The sequence below is a fragment of the Chenopodium album genome, chromosome 2 (genome assembly GCF_948465745.1).
Source record: "Chenopodium album chromosome 2, dcCheAlbu1.1, whole genome shotgun sequence".
Classification (NCBI taxonomy): Eukaryota; Viridiplantae; Streptophyta; class Magnoliopsida; order Caryophyllales; family Amaranthaceae; genus Chenopodium; species Chenopodium album.
In genome coordinates, this window is record NC_137835.1 from 3459361 (window position 1) to 3474903 (window position 15543).

At 33.0% G+C, this 15543-nt stretch overlaps 1 protein-coding gene across 1 annotated transcript; it reads right to left on the reverse strand.

Moving 5' to 3' along the window:
- Positions 1-13876: 13876 nt before the first annotated feature.
- Positions 13877-15327, reverse strand: LOC145593130 (ethylene-responsive transcription factor 5-like). Its single transcript, XM_081649644.1, has one exon. The coding sequence runs from the start codon at positions 15228-15230 to the stop codon at positions 14187-14189; it is 1044 nt and encodes a 347-aa protein (XP_081505770.1). The 5' UTR covers positions 15231-15327; the 3' UTR covers positions 13877-14186.
- Between the last annotated feature and the right edge of the window lie 216 nt (positions 15328-15543).

A 15543-nucleotide genomic window follows, 5' to 3' on the forward strand; every position in this document is an offset into this window, starting at 1 on the left:
CTACAAATACTATTCATATTTAAAAATTGTTCCTTGAAGTGGTATTTCTTAGTCATACAATTTATTTATTTTTTTTCAAAAATATACAATGTAATTGGATCCAATTTGCAAGAGTTTTCTTAGGATTGTATATGGAAAGAAATTTTTAAAAACCAACTAACCAAGGAAGTAATGTGGAAGCAATTTCACAAATAAAAAAGCAATTGTTTCATACAAATTTTTATTTTTGAAGATATAATTGATAATTTCAAATAAAATAAGTTCAAACAAAATAAATCCAATTAAAATTTTAATGTTCCATAACTTATTAAAAAAAAAGAAAAAAAAAAAGGATTTCAGATAGTTGGTTGGGCCAGACACCGTGATTCACGAGTTCAACGTTTCCATACTTACACATCATGATTAATTATGGAGAGAACTCACATTTTATTTTTCTTAGTAGTACAATTTATTTATTTTTGTTTTGTTTTGTTCAGCTGAAAACAAGTGTCCATATATGACATATCCATATTTCTGGCTTCATTTATCACGCGATTTCTGCTGATGATGTGAACATAAATGGTGGTGCATGCATGAATAAGGTATTATGGAGTTTGATTTTCTGCCTTTCTTTCAATTATTGTGCAATTAACATCTTTTTTGATATCTTGAATACTTCATAATATAAAAGACAAAATAAAAAGAATGAACTTGTATTCGTCGTATCTGTATGCTTTATTTCAAATTTGAGAGATACAAAATATATAGAATGCTTATTTAATTTATAGCAATATTATAATCATGGCTTGTTCTGATTTACTGAACAGATGAACTAAACTAAATAGAGCTGAAATGAATTGTTTATGAGAAAAGGAAATTAGAAACTAGACTGAAATGAAATTAAGCTAAAGAGAACAACCCCTAGTACGAGTTTTCAATGTATGTGATGAAACACATTGTTGAATCAAACTTTATCATGGATGAATAATAAACCTACTTATATGACTTGTGAATAAGTTAATTCAATCATGCTGATAAACAAAATGAAGCACATATTTACATTATATGATCATTCCTTGCTTCATGACTCATGCTACTTTGGCATTTTTGTAGGGGGGAAAGGCATGCCATAATTTGTCTTTTTCACTTTGCATTGAGCGTAATTTTAAGGAAATTTTCACATTTGCTACCACCTAAAACGCCTCGCTTCAAATTTGCTACCTATTTAATTTTTTTTTTTTCACTTTGCTACCACCTAAATCAGACTTTGTTAAAAATCACTACCACTTAACGGAATCCGTTAGGATTTCCATTAAGTTTATTAAAAAAAAAAAAAAAAAAAAAGAAAAGAAAAATTAAAAAGATTTTTAAAAAATATAAAAAAAAAAAAAAAAAAAAAAAAAAAACCAGCAACCCCACCCACCCCCTCCCCTAATCCGCCACCCTCTCCCCCCCTAATCTGCCACCCTCCCCCCTTCCGGCGGCAGGCGCCGGCGACCTCACCCCCTCTTTTCCCCACCCGAAATTGACAATCCTAATCCTAAGCCGACACCCTCAAACCCAGACCACCACCGCCACCGTAACCCCCAAAACCCATACCAACACCACAGTAACCCCCTTTCCTCTTCCCTCCACCGGAAATCGGCCCCCCCTCCCCTGATTCCCCCACCAAAATCGACCCCCCTCCCCTTCCCCTACCCTTTTCGGTCGTCCCTAACCCAAAACCACCACAACCGAAACCCTAAAATTCGTTTAGGGTGGTTTTGGGGTGGTGGTTTAGGGTTAGGGACGGCCGAAAAGGGTAGGGGAAAGGGAGGGGGTCGATTTCGGTGGGGGAATCAGGGGAGGGGGGCCGATTTCCGGTGGAGGGAAGGGGAAAGGGGGTGGTTTTCGTTCAGGGTGGGGGTCGGAGCTCAAGAACGGGAAAGGGAAATGGGGGATTGGATGCGTATAGGGTGGGGGAAAGGGAGGGGGTGGGTTCGCGCGGCGGCGCCGGCGCCGGCAGGGGGAGGGGGGAGGTGAGGGGTGGCAGTGAGGAGGAGGGGTGGCTGCAAGGTGGTTGGAGGGGTGGCTAAACGGTGGAGTGGGCCCACTAACGGAAATAGTAACAGAATAAGACATGTGGTAGTGATTTTTAACAAACTCTGTTTTAGGTGGTAGTAAAATAAAAAAAAAAAATTAAACAGGTAGCAAATATGAAGCGTGGTGTTTTTAGTGGTAGCAAATATGAAAATTTCCTAATTTTAACATTTTTTTTTATGTTGTATTGTCCATAAAAGCATTGTAATTGGGCCATTGGGGAAGCATGGATTCATGAAGCCATAGATCTTCAATTTTAACCGATAGACAAAATACCTTATTAGTTAGGCTTAATTCCTAAGTATTAATACTTAAAAGAAACCCCGCACTCCCTTAAGAGAATTGTAAACCTAAAGAAACAATTATTAATTAATTTCTTGACTTTTTGAATAGTTAACTCTCTACATCTGTTACATATTATGTGCAAATTTAAGATATTATTTGTGAAATATAAAAAATTCCAAAGTGACACATAATATGTAGCGGAGGTATTATATTGATTCTTTGATCAATACTAAAAGGTTATCATTTTAAACAATTGTATATATTCTTGGAATGATGTCCTGAGGTCCTCCATATTTGTTACACCATACAAACCTTAACATTTATAGTTGTTACCTCATGATCCCTTGAGTTTTAGCTTAATGCAAGAGTCCGAACCACAGGTCCACAGTTATATACTAATACTTACAGATTCGGGCTTGGTTTTAGATGATACAGATAGCAGCCTGACCCACATGGTTTGGCCCAATTTAGTCCAAGATTTTATGGGTCAAATAATTGAAATTTTAGTCATAAACTAGTATGATAAAACCTTTCTTGGGCCTGTTAACCTAATAGCCCAAATGTCCTTACTTTTTTGCCCTAAATAATCTAAAGAAGGTCGATCGCTATAATTAGCTATATGCATCAAGCAAGACTTAGTCTAATGATAAGGTTTGGACTCAATAGCTTAATGGTCATAAGATCATATTCCACTTTCGCTCTATCGGTAAATTTGTCCTTCATTAAATTGTGACGAGAGATGTCAATTCAGTAAAATCTTATTTTACAAAAATGATTAGCTAAACAATTAATACCTCTAAATTTCAATTGAGTAACTATCACAAGTCTCAGCCTTCATGTGGTTTCTAAAAACTAAGGGCCTATTTTGATTTACTGAACTGTGAGTTGAACTGAACTAAACTAAACTTATTGGGGCTGAACTGAACTGAATATTTTATAAGAGAAGAAAATTAAGAACTGGACTGAATTTATTAGAGCTGAGCTAAACTGAAATGAATATAAGTTGAAGAGAACATGATCTAACAAATACAATGAGGCATTAGAGTCCTAGGCAATGAAAACTTACTTGCTTTATTTTGGGCCAGGCTTTGGGAGCACCAGCCTTAAGAACCAAGGTGCCGTTGGACCATCGGCTCTTGTTAAGTGGGCCTCAACCCACTAAATTTACGTCAAATCTCTAGTAAGCAAATGATAAATGCAAATCACAATTATTACTTCGTCACCCAATCTATCTATACTTAGTATTTAAAAACAAAAACCACAACTTTTTCAAATGACATGTGGCATCATAAGTCAATTATTACCCCCATATACCATATGTCACCTCCCTTAATATTTATATTTAAGTCTTTATGCGTTCTACAACTTGCAAATTCAATTAAAAAAGTGAAGTGTTTCATTTCCACCATAATAAAATAAACACAACTACACATTGCATCTATTCAAAAAAAGAAAAAAAAAAAAAAAAAACTACGCATTACATAAATATATGAATTATAATAAAAAGGAAAATTTGCGAGGAAGGTCCTTTTAAGTGGTCGACCTTGTAAGAAAGGTCCTTTTATAAAAAAGGTGGCACAAAAGGTCCTTATATCATGTGTTGGGTTGTGAGGAGGGTCCTTTGACCATTTTTCGGCGTTGACTTTTTTATTTTCCGGCCAAAAAAAGTCACATCTAAGTTCTCTTTTTTCTCCCTCCTCTTTTCCCTCGTTTTCCCCTTTTTTCCCCCTATTAAACCCTAATTTGTGAAAACAATTAACACCAAAACTTCAATTGTAATCCCGTAAATTAAAATTGAAGGCTATTCAAAGTAATTCAAGGCTAATCCTCCCCACAATGAGATAAAATAGGGAACTTAATAAGTCACGTGCTTTACACGTGGTTTTTTTTTTGCCGGAAAATAAAAAAGTCAACGCCGAAAAATGGTCAAAGGACCCTCCTCACAACCCAAACATTATATAAGGACCTTTTGTGCCACCTTTTTTATAAAAGGGTCTTTCTCACAAGGTCGGCCACTTAAAAGGACCTTCCTCGCAAATTTTCCTAATAAAAATTGTCTTTTCATCTCATAGACTTTAAATATAATCTTAATTAATATGTCATTTCATATCCCACAATCTTTATGTATATATATCTAACTAAATTCCTTCATCTTCTTTCACAGTTTTATCCTCATTCTTTTTTTGTTTTCCTTTTAAGTTATAGAAATAAAGTATACCTACATATGAAAATAATTAACCCAAGTAACAACCCGTACATTAAACAGGCCAAAAAACTAGTTAGATACAAAATACATGTCAATTCTCAAATTAATATGATCGACTTCTTAACAATTTTTAGATCAAAATTCACATGTCAACTTGTTTGACGGACGACGGTTGCATCATCATAATGACAATATGCAAGTTGTTCAGTTGTTGGGAAGCTTGTATGTGTTGCCTACTATAATTGTGTTAGTGATTAAGACATAATTTTCTGATTTATTCAGTATTATCTTGATTTAAAGGATTAATTTTTTTTTTTTAATATTGTACCCATTTGTTTTAATATTTAAATTTCTTATTATTATGCTATATAAAAATTAAAAAAAAAAATATTGAACGATTTTAATTAAAATAATCCCTTACAATTATGTTTTTCCTTGCATACCAGTGATCATTCACGATCTAACTTTAAACTCTTCATCCGACACTACAATAAATTGATATATCTTTCTTAAATAGAGCTAAAAATAAGTCGTTGTCAATATAACATAATAACATATCTAATTATCTACATAGTCACTTGGGAAATGTTTAAATGTTCACTTGATTATAACGGATTGTCTATTCGTACACTACACTTGGTAAATGTCTTGAATGTTCACTCATCACCATTCAATACATAGCATCTCCAAATCAAGCATTAACCCTTAGCTTTTTCCATGCAATTCAGTAAATCACATTGATAATATAATTTGATTTTGGTCACACTATAATTACTTAATCACTTGCATTGTTTTATAAAGATTATATAAACCCATAAACTAATGTTTATTGAATAATATTCATGCATGTAGTGCATGCAAGTTGTACAACTAATCTATGATACATACATGATACATTCACTTCCAATTGTCGTCCTCCATTCCCACCTACAAAAGGAAGAATACAGTACAATTAGACTTTGATTTCAGATACAACAAATTAAATAAAACAAATGTAATTAAGAGATCAGACTTTTATTAAACATCGTTATGTATAACTAGTACGGGCATGTTTTGATTTACTGAAATGATTAGAGCTGAATTGAACTGAATAGATCGAGCTGAAATGAATTGTTTATGAGAGAAGAAAATTAGAATTTGGGTTGAATTAAACTAAACAAAACAGATTGGAGCTGAATTGGATTGAAATGAACTGAAATTGAGCTGAAGAGAACAGGTACCCTACCCTCATTTCACGTTGATGCTAACATTTTGAATTGTAACACTAATTTACAAGCTCAGTTTAATCTTTTTTTTTTTTTTTTTAATCATTCACATGTAATAGAAAATTTAGTTATTCACTTTAATAAGTTCTTTCAGAAATCTTAACTTTATACGAGTATAATCTTTACAATTACATATACAATGATAATTAGCTAGATATATTACCGTTTATAATTTTATATCAACGAGTATGAAAAAAGTAAAATGTAGTACAAGTTACCATTATCTTGCTTTAATTACTTATTATTGTAAATGGTTAGAAATTGGAAAAGCTACCCCACCCAAAGTTAGAGCCACCAACCAAACGACGTACATATAGCCCTAATTGTGACGCATTCTAGACCTACGGAGTATTATGTATAGTATACGTGGTTGTAAGTTGTCTCAACTCTTGAAAAAATGTAGGAAAGGGCTGCTAAATTTCCAATCAATGAATCTTGCAAGAAAATTATTGCTCATTTTACAAGTACAGTTTTTTCCAGAAAATTTCATTGCAACTTGCATTTTTGGACAAAATTGAAGCAATGTGCATGCATGTAATAATTTGACGGGAAGTATCCTATATTTTGGATCCCAGTGTTTTACTACGGAGTAGTATGTTGATTTATGTTTATATGGTGTGTAAAACGTTTTAACATATTATATTCTCCAAGTTTTTAAGGTTTCGAGGTATGTACTTATAGTTATTTTATTATTATTGAAGAAGGGCTAAGTATAAGAAGCTAAAAACGAAAATATTGAGGAAAAATTAATATTAATTACACATATCTGCGCGTGATTTTGTCATGAATTCTCAACTTAATTCCATTTTAGAAAGTATATTTAATGCTTATATATAGTCTTTAGTCTGTATTTTTTAATAGCCTTTTAGGGATGATGCATGTACTTAAATTGTGAGGTTAGAAGTTCTATTTTCATCACGAATTCGGCTTGAGAATATGAATTATCAATCTAAGCTTTTTGGGTTTTTTTTTTCTACTTTCAAACATATCGATTTAATATTAATATTTTAATCCTACTTAAGTACTATCTCCGTTACAGATTATGTGCAACGATTTGACATAAAGTAGAGAAGAAAAATGTTTAATCGTTGCACATAACCTGTAACGGAAGTAGTAGATAAAATTATTCAGTAAAATAGAATGAAAAAGGTGCAAGTATGTAAGTCTTCAAATAATTACTTGTATATCCAAAATATTACAACCTCTAAGCTAGACTCACCCACCATTTTCTCCCACTTAAGAAGTGTGTCATAAAGTCAAAACCTCGTGCTTGATTTGGTTGACTGACTTTGCTTGTCTTTTGATGAAAATTCTTGACTGACTTTGGCCACATTGTAATAGAGATAACTTATCACCATGAATTAAATTATACCGACTGAAAATGACCCAAATATGATACTCAATATTATTGAATTGAATTATGAGCATATTATATTACTGCCGGTCTGCGGTGGCTTATGCCTGAAATAGAAAATGCAAACAAGTAATTGTCATCCTATCGCTGAAGACTGAAGATTAACATGTCTAGGGATATGTACGTGAGAGGTATCAAAACAACACCTGTCCTGAGGTATCAAAACAACACCTGTCCTGACCCGATTTGAAATCGACCCGAAAAATATCCAATTTAGATCTAGACTCACGTGGACATAATAATTTCGAATGACTCTACTTTGAAAATGTCCGATCATTTGAATTGACACCTCTTTAACCCATATCACATATGCGGTATGTTCCTAGGGTTATGCTAGTATTGATCATTTACATGAGATATGCATGTGTACTAAAAAAAATTACCAATAATAAGCAAGATATGAAAAGAAACATAGCAATAATTAAATCCCGATTGTCCCTCAAAAAAAAAAAAAAAAAAAAACCAAACAAACAAAAAAGCACAATTAAGAATTCGACTCGAAAATAAAGGTTACAAATTGCTAAAACTAGTATCATATCACCACGATAACTAATTACCTCCATGTTTGTCATGTTGATGAAGTTCAATTGGAGACGAGTGACAAGTTAATTGAATTAAGTACATGCGGTGACAATAAATGCAATGAATAAAAATTGTCCACAAAGTTTGTTGCTCCTTCTTGAGGTAGTGTTGGAGAGCATTTCGGTTGTTTTATTGAAAGATTGATCTTAGTGGAGTGGTAACTATTTTTTGTTGTGAAAATGAGGCACTTATGTTATTTTTTTTTTTAATTGTTTTTTTAAGGAAATTTTAGAAAATAACACCACAAAAAAACACAAATTTTGATTATAACACCACAAAATTTAAAATTTTGATTATAACACCATCATAAAACCAAAAAAATCGATTTCACCGCCTCTTTCCAACGCCATCCAAAAAACCGTTAGTGAGCCCCACAAAGTACACGTGTCAGATATATATTGGATTAAAAAAAAGGAAAAATAAAAAAAAAATGAAAAACCCTAAAATCCAAACCCAGCCACCGTACTCACCACCGGCGTCGGTTTCTCCTGCCCACCGCCGCTGCTGGTTCGCCCAGTCGACCACCCTCGACCCCCGACCACCTGAACGACGCATCACCCTAACCCTTAAACGCCGTACCCAGCTTGGCCTCACCCCCAACTCCGATTTAATTCGAAATCTGGAAACGGGTTAGGGTTCACGTGATGGCGGTTTTTGGTTGGTGTGGGTTGGGGTTTCGACGACGGTTTTGGATAAGAGAGAGGATAATCGGCGACGATGATGGTGTGGGAGAGGATTTCGGCGACGTGGGTGGTTTTTAGGTTGTGTGGGAGTTGATTTCGTCGAAGCTGGTGGTTTTTGGGTTGGTGCCGGTGTGAATTTCGGCGACGTGGGTGGTTTTCGGGGAGGGGGAAGACAAAATACGGCAGTGTGGGTGGTTTCGCCGATTTTGGTGGAGGCAAATGCGTGCCGGCGAACTGGGTTACGGTGTCGGCGGCTGAGGTAAGGTGGCGCCGGTGGTGGAGCTAGCTGGGTTAGGGATTTTTTTTTTTTTTGATTTTTTTCTTCTTTTTATTAATTAAATTTTTTAAACCTATAGGCTATTGACACGTGTCAAATTATGGCCCCACTAACGAATTTCATCCAAGAATCCGTTAAGTGGTGGTGAAATCAAATTTGTAAGTTTTTTTGTGGTGTTATAAGCAAAATTTTAAATTTTGTGGTGTTATAATCAAAATTTGTGTTTTTTTTGTGGTGTTATTTTCTAAAATTTCCTTTTTTTTAATTCAGAATTCAATCCGAATCTTAAAGGGCTAAAATGGCCCCTAAAACCTTGACCGGGTAATTTTCAACACATAAACCGATGAAAAATTTGAATCAAGCTGCAATTTATAATTTATAAGAACATTCAGGCTGCAATTTGCAATTTTTTTTAATGGTTGCAATTTGCAAATTTTCCTTTATTTTTATAAAAAATTCACAATAATAATCAAACATTTTGCAAGACTTCTCAAATTAGCCCAAACGTTACAAAAATATGAGAACAGTACCACCTTTTAGGATTATCTTATTCAAATAGGTCAATTAACCCATAACCAAAACAACTGATAATTTTTTATAATTTTATAATGTTATAATACGAAGCATTGTTATAATATTAATTTTTAAAACAAAACCTTAAAAACACTATTATAATATTACAAAGTATTTATTTATTTTTTTACACCCTATGTCTTTTTTAAATGCATCATTTTGACTTTTATATTGTATACATGTCATGTCTAACTTAATTTTTTTTGCTATTATTAAATAAATAAATGTTATTATATATTATATTATTAGATTCGTCACAATGTATACTTTTTACTAGTTTGCAATGAAAGATTAATGATCAAAGTTACTTCTTGACAAATGTGCAGGTCAAACTGATGCATTAAAAAAAAAAAAAAAAAAAAAAAAAAAAAAAAAAAAAAAAAAAAAAGTACTCCCTCCATTTTTTTAATAAGCTAGAGTTGAGATTTTTCACTATTTATATGTCATCATTAACTTAAATTTTTTTTACCAATATATTCCCTCCGTTTTAAAATATTTGATTCACTTTTCATTTTCGGTCGTTTTTAAATACTTGCTCAATTTTCTTATTTGGAAAGTTTTTACAATATTTAATTAATTTCACTCACCTAATGGACCCTGCATAAATCATAATTTATTAATTTATATTCTCTCTCCTCCAATTATCTTCACTATTTTTGCTTTTTACAATTTTTTATTCTTCCACCAGCCCCACTATTTCCATATTTTATCAATTTCTCCAATTTCTCCTAAAACTTCACGCATGGAGAAATAGAACAAGTATTTAAAAACAAAGGAAGAATAATATATAATATGATCCTATAATATGTTGTTGGATTTGTCATAATGTGTACTTTTATAAATTAATTTTTTTCCTAATTTTTACTAATCTCTATTAAAACTATTAATAGTCAAAGTTGTGTCTCCCCAAATAAGCAATTTTGACTCTAGCTTATAACAAACAGAGAGTATAATTTTTACTTATTGAGAATTGAAGTTACTGACGATTAAAGAGTTAAAGCTATGCATTGACAATTATAATACTTCCTCCGTTTCTTATTATGTGCAACAAAGGGTATTATTTGTGAGACATAAAATATTCCTATATTGCACGTAATAAGAAATAAAGGTAGTAAATCTTATAGGTCAAATAAAAAAAAAATAGAGAAAGTATTTATTATGATAGGGTATAAAACAAATTCCTGAAACCGCTCTATCATATTAATTCGAATATCATTGTGACTTTGTGAGTACGGTAATACAAATACAATAGGTTGCATCACCTTGCTTGCAAATACCGAAGAGTTGTAGGCTTGTAGTTAGATGTTAGCTAAAAGGCCCAAAACTATGTCCTACAGTAATAGTTGGTCAATGTCTGGAGATATAAAAGTCAAATAACATAAGAAAAATTGGGGGATATAACATATAAGTATTGATGAGATGATTGGGATCCATAGTTCCATACGACGTGGTCTGACCAATGACTTTTTTTAAAAAATCCTGCTATTGACTTTGACAATATGGCTACATTCAACCGTTCAACCCTCCCCAATACATTTCTCATATGTTCTGGTAGTGTCGATTATTAAGTCTACTGATTTAAATTGTTTTGTAAGAAAAATTTTAAATACCATTCTTCAAAATAAAAACATCTTATTATCATAACACTTAGGAAATTTTGTGTAAAACTACCTTAAAGATAGATCATTTTGTGAACAACTACCCGTTTTCAAAAATATTGTTTAAAACTACTTATAAGATCGCAAAAGTTTGTCTAACACTACCCATTAACGGTATCCGTCCAATTGAGTCGTTTGTGGGGCCCACTTTTACGGATTCCCACCCAAACAACTCCCCTCCTCAACTATCTCCCTCTTCTTTATACTTTCCCTCCATTTTCACTCCTCTTCTTTTACCTTCCATCATTCACCATCTTAAACTAACCCAAGTAAAACTCCAAATTCATCCCCATTTTGGAAAATTAACAAGGCCTATACCCTTTTCTTTGTTGTCTTTCTCTTTTCTCTTCATCTTCTTGTTGCTTTGGGTAATTACATGTTAGAGGGTGAAACTATCAATGGTTAAAGGAAAAGGCAAAGTAAATGCTGAAAAAATACTAAACGAAAACAGAGATGAACGAGGTAAAATGTAGTAATTAATGTGAAATTCGTGGCTTTTGAATTATAAATTGTTGAACATGTGGAAAACCCTAATTTTTATTGCTCAAATTAGAACCCTAAATTTTTAATTAACGAAATAAGCAAAACCCCTAATTCAATTCAAGCCATAAACCCTAGAAGTTAAAATCCCCAAACTGAATTGATCTGAATCCCTAAACCTTAAATTGAATCCCTAATTATGTTAATTGAAGTAAATTAAGAACTTTAAACCAGTTAAATATACCAAGAATTGAAACAATAGCTTAAAACATCTCCTAATTTAGTGATAAATTGTGTTGAATTTAGATTTTTGGATGAACTTAGAAGGAACGTAATGAAGGAGGAGAATTGAGTGGGAAACCGTATGAGTGGGTCCCACTAACGGCTCAATTGGACGGAAACCGTTTATGGGTAGTGCTAGACAAACATTTGTCATCTTATATGTAGTTTTAAACAATATTTTTTTAAAACGGGTAGTTGTTGACAAATAAGCATATCTTTAGGGTAGTTTTACACAAAATTTCTTAAGAATTACTTTGTAAGTGGGTATGGACAATGTGATCCTCAAATACGTGGGGCTTATAATATACGAAGTATACTCTATAATTGCTATAGTAGAGTTCTTTGACTCTTTTATCGGTGTATATTTGCATCATCTTAATCAAAATGAGTTTTATACTTCCTCCGTTTTTATTTTATTGCACCATTAGGACTTTTACACTATTCACTTAATCTTCTTTGAACATCATTTGTAATTTATCCATTCGAAAAAATATAATCATGTGGGATCTAGTTAGATTCGTCTCGAAATCTTCTTTTCAAATATCAATTTTTTTTATAATTTTTACAAAAGTATAATTGAAGGTATTAATAGCTAAAAAAATACATTGGCAAATGTGAAATTTCTCATGGTACAATAAAAAAAAAAAAAAGAACAGAGGAAGTATTTAATTTCTAAGTATGTACTTCATACTAGTATTGTTGATCATTTTATAGCTGGAGCCCAATAGTGTTAGTTGTTCGAGAAAATGTTATATTAGGTGACGTTGGAATTCTACGTGTTCCAACTAGGTTTTAATTTGCGGATATTTTCACAAAAGGCTTTCCCATGGGACTTAATTTTGCATTATAGATTATCTAATCTTAGCATACGAGTGTGTGACCTCCTCTCACTATAACTACGAGGGTGCGTGTGATAAATGTTATATGTATGATTATATTAGTTGCAAATTAAGATAGATTTTGTGTATGTTTTTTTTTATTCTTATCGTATTAGGTTTTCTAACGTGATTATGACTAATATCGTAAACGCTATAATGGTACACATTCCAATTTAAGGAGTTTTACCGAAATCTAACAAATTGTCCAATAAATCTACTTTCACATTAATAAATTTTTAATTTAAAGAGTTGTATTGAGTTAATAGATAACTATGTCTAAAGATTATTAGCAAATAAATACTTCCTCCGTTTTCTTTTAGATGCAACACATCATTTAGCGCGGTAATTAAGAAAGGTGGGGTTTACATGTTATAATAAACTTTAAAATAAGATGAGTGGTTGTTAGGAGTGTAATTTAGTGGGTCATGTGATTTAAATAAGGGAAATAGTATAGTTTTTCTCTAAAGTAACTTTCCTTTTATAGTGTGTTGCAAGTATTGTGACATTTCATTTTATGGGAAGTGTTGCAAGTAAAAGAAAACGGAGGAAGTATAAAGGAAAGAAAGTAATCGTGTTTATTTTATATTTAGCCATACTCTAATGTTGTACAATGTACATGGGTCTCTAATACATTATTAGTTTAACATTGTAGCATTGTAATTAGCTAGCCACCATTACATGATTGGAAAGACTGAATCTACTTTATACTGTAGTTGACATATGAGATATGACCGACTTTATACAATAATCATAAACATAAACATAAACAATAAATATAGATTAGACCGGGCAAGTTTAGAATCATTATTGACTCACTATCATTATACAAGTAATTAATAATCATATACATGCATCTAACATTAATAAGTAAACATATGACAAAATAAACATGTCCTAGACACATAAACTAATCAAGAAAGCTAATTACAATAAACAATTTTTTTGTTTTTTTGACGAATAATTACAATAAACAATTGCCACTATGGAGTATGATTATCACTAATTAATCATGGATTAAGATATCATATTGTTGTTCTTATCGTATAACTTAATTCAATTCTTGTCTTTACCTTTTGCTTTCATCAATTTGTTTAATCTTGCTCGCATGCAAGTTGATTACCATCTTATTCATCAACTTGCACGATCACAAAAGTAGACTTATTATACAACCACTTCACATTAAAACAAACTTTGATTAATATATTCGGACATAATTAATTTGCATTCCCTACCACTTTGAAATCATAACTTGCTTTCGATTGAATAAATCAAATGAAATTTAAAAAGAAATTAATAAACTTAATGAAACAATTGTGAAATTCAAAACTACTAGGCCGCGACTTCACTATTTACACACAGCACCCTTGAACGGTCGACTATTACAACATTGAAATTACGCTAATATAAGTACTAGCATTTTTTTTCTTTTGGATTTTTTTTTTTCTTCTATCAGACAGTTTAAATTAAACCGAAAATCTGATAATACTCCGTTATAATCCATAATTAATGATAATCAATACGTATACGTAGTACTCGTAATCTCTTTTACATCACTGCCATTTGTGAATATCCCATTGACGGATGGGAAGATAACGGAGACAACGGAGGTACGGTAAACAATCCGTTTCCCGTCTTCACGTCTAAATCCCAAAACGCTGTCCAACTTGACGGAGTCAACGGAAATGAGTCTTCGGTTACAAACGACGTCGTTGAGGTCTCTTCACTTTTAACCTTTTTAACTTGTACCACCTCTTTATTTTTACTCTCTTCCACTTCCTTTCTTTTCCTTCCACCACTACCTCCGCCGCATGAAACGGCGGCGGTAGTAGTGGTTGTAGTTGCAGCCTCCTCAACCAACTTTCCGACTTCAAGCGGGAAGTTGAGGATCGCTTTCGAGCCACGTAGCTTGAAAGCGGCCCGATCATAAGCTCGGGCCGCTTCGATAGCGGTGTCGTAAGTACCGAGCCAGACTCGTGACCCGCGCTTGTTCGGGTCACGAATCTCGGCCGCGTACTTACCCCAAGGCCTTCTCCTCACTCCTCTGTAGTGCCTTTGAGCTTCCTCCTTCTCAACCTTCTGCTGAGTCACCACATCACTCGCTTGCTGAGTCATCTCAGGCACAAACTCGACCACCTCAAACTTCTTCGCCGGCGCCGGAACGGCGATATTCATCGCCGGCCTCTTTTCCCTAAACTTAGACTTAGATCCGCCGGAAAAAGTCGGCGAAGGTGTCGACATCTCCTTCTCCTTGGTCTCAAATTTCGAGAAATCGAAATCAAAACCAAAATCAGATGACTTCTCTTCCTTAATCAAGCCAGAATTCATCTGCTGTAGTCCAACAAAAGCTTCCGATGAAAAAGAATTTATTGAGGAGATTGAATTTTGTGAGGAAAGAGAATTAGTTTTAGAAATTGATAATTGATCATGTTTAACACCATTAAAATCACAATTATTATTCCCAAAATTAAACTCAGAATTAGCAAAATTATTGTGATTAAAGCTGAAATTAACACCAATTGGAGAAAGTTCACTGAATAAATGACTCTTGATAAAATCTAAAGCAGCCGATGATTGATCAGATGACGCCATTTTTGAACACTCAAAGCTTAATTAGCGTTGAATAAAATTAAAACTGGAGAAAAAAGATGATTGATAAGATAGAATGAAAACAAATGGAAAAAATAAAGAGATGATAAAATTGAGTGGAAAATAAGAGTGGAAAAATTGGGTATATATAGAGGAGAAAATAAAGGGTGAGTTTCTTGGAGAGGTCATACGTCTAGAAGGAGAAAGGAAGCATCCTCGTGTAACGTCTTTTGAGAAGAAAGAGGAGAGAGAAAATTTGGAATAAGATCTGAACCGTTGATTTTTGATTTGAAAAATTCTTTCATTGCGGCAGCTG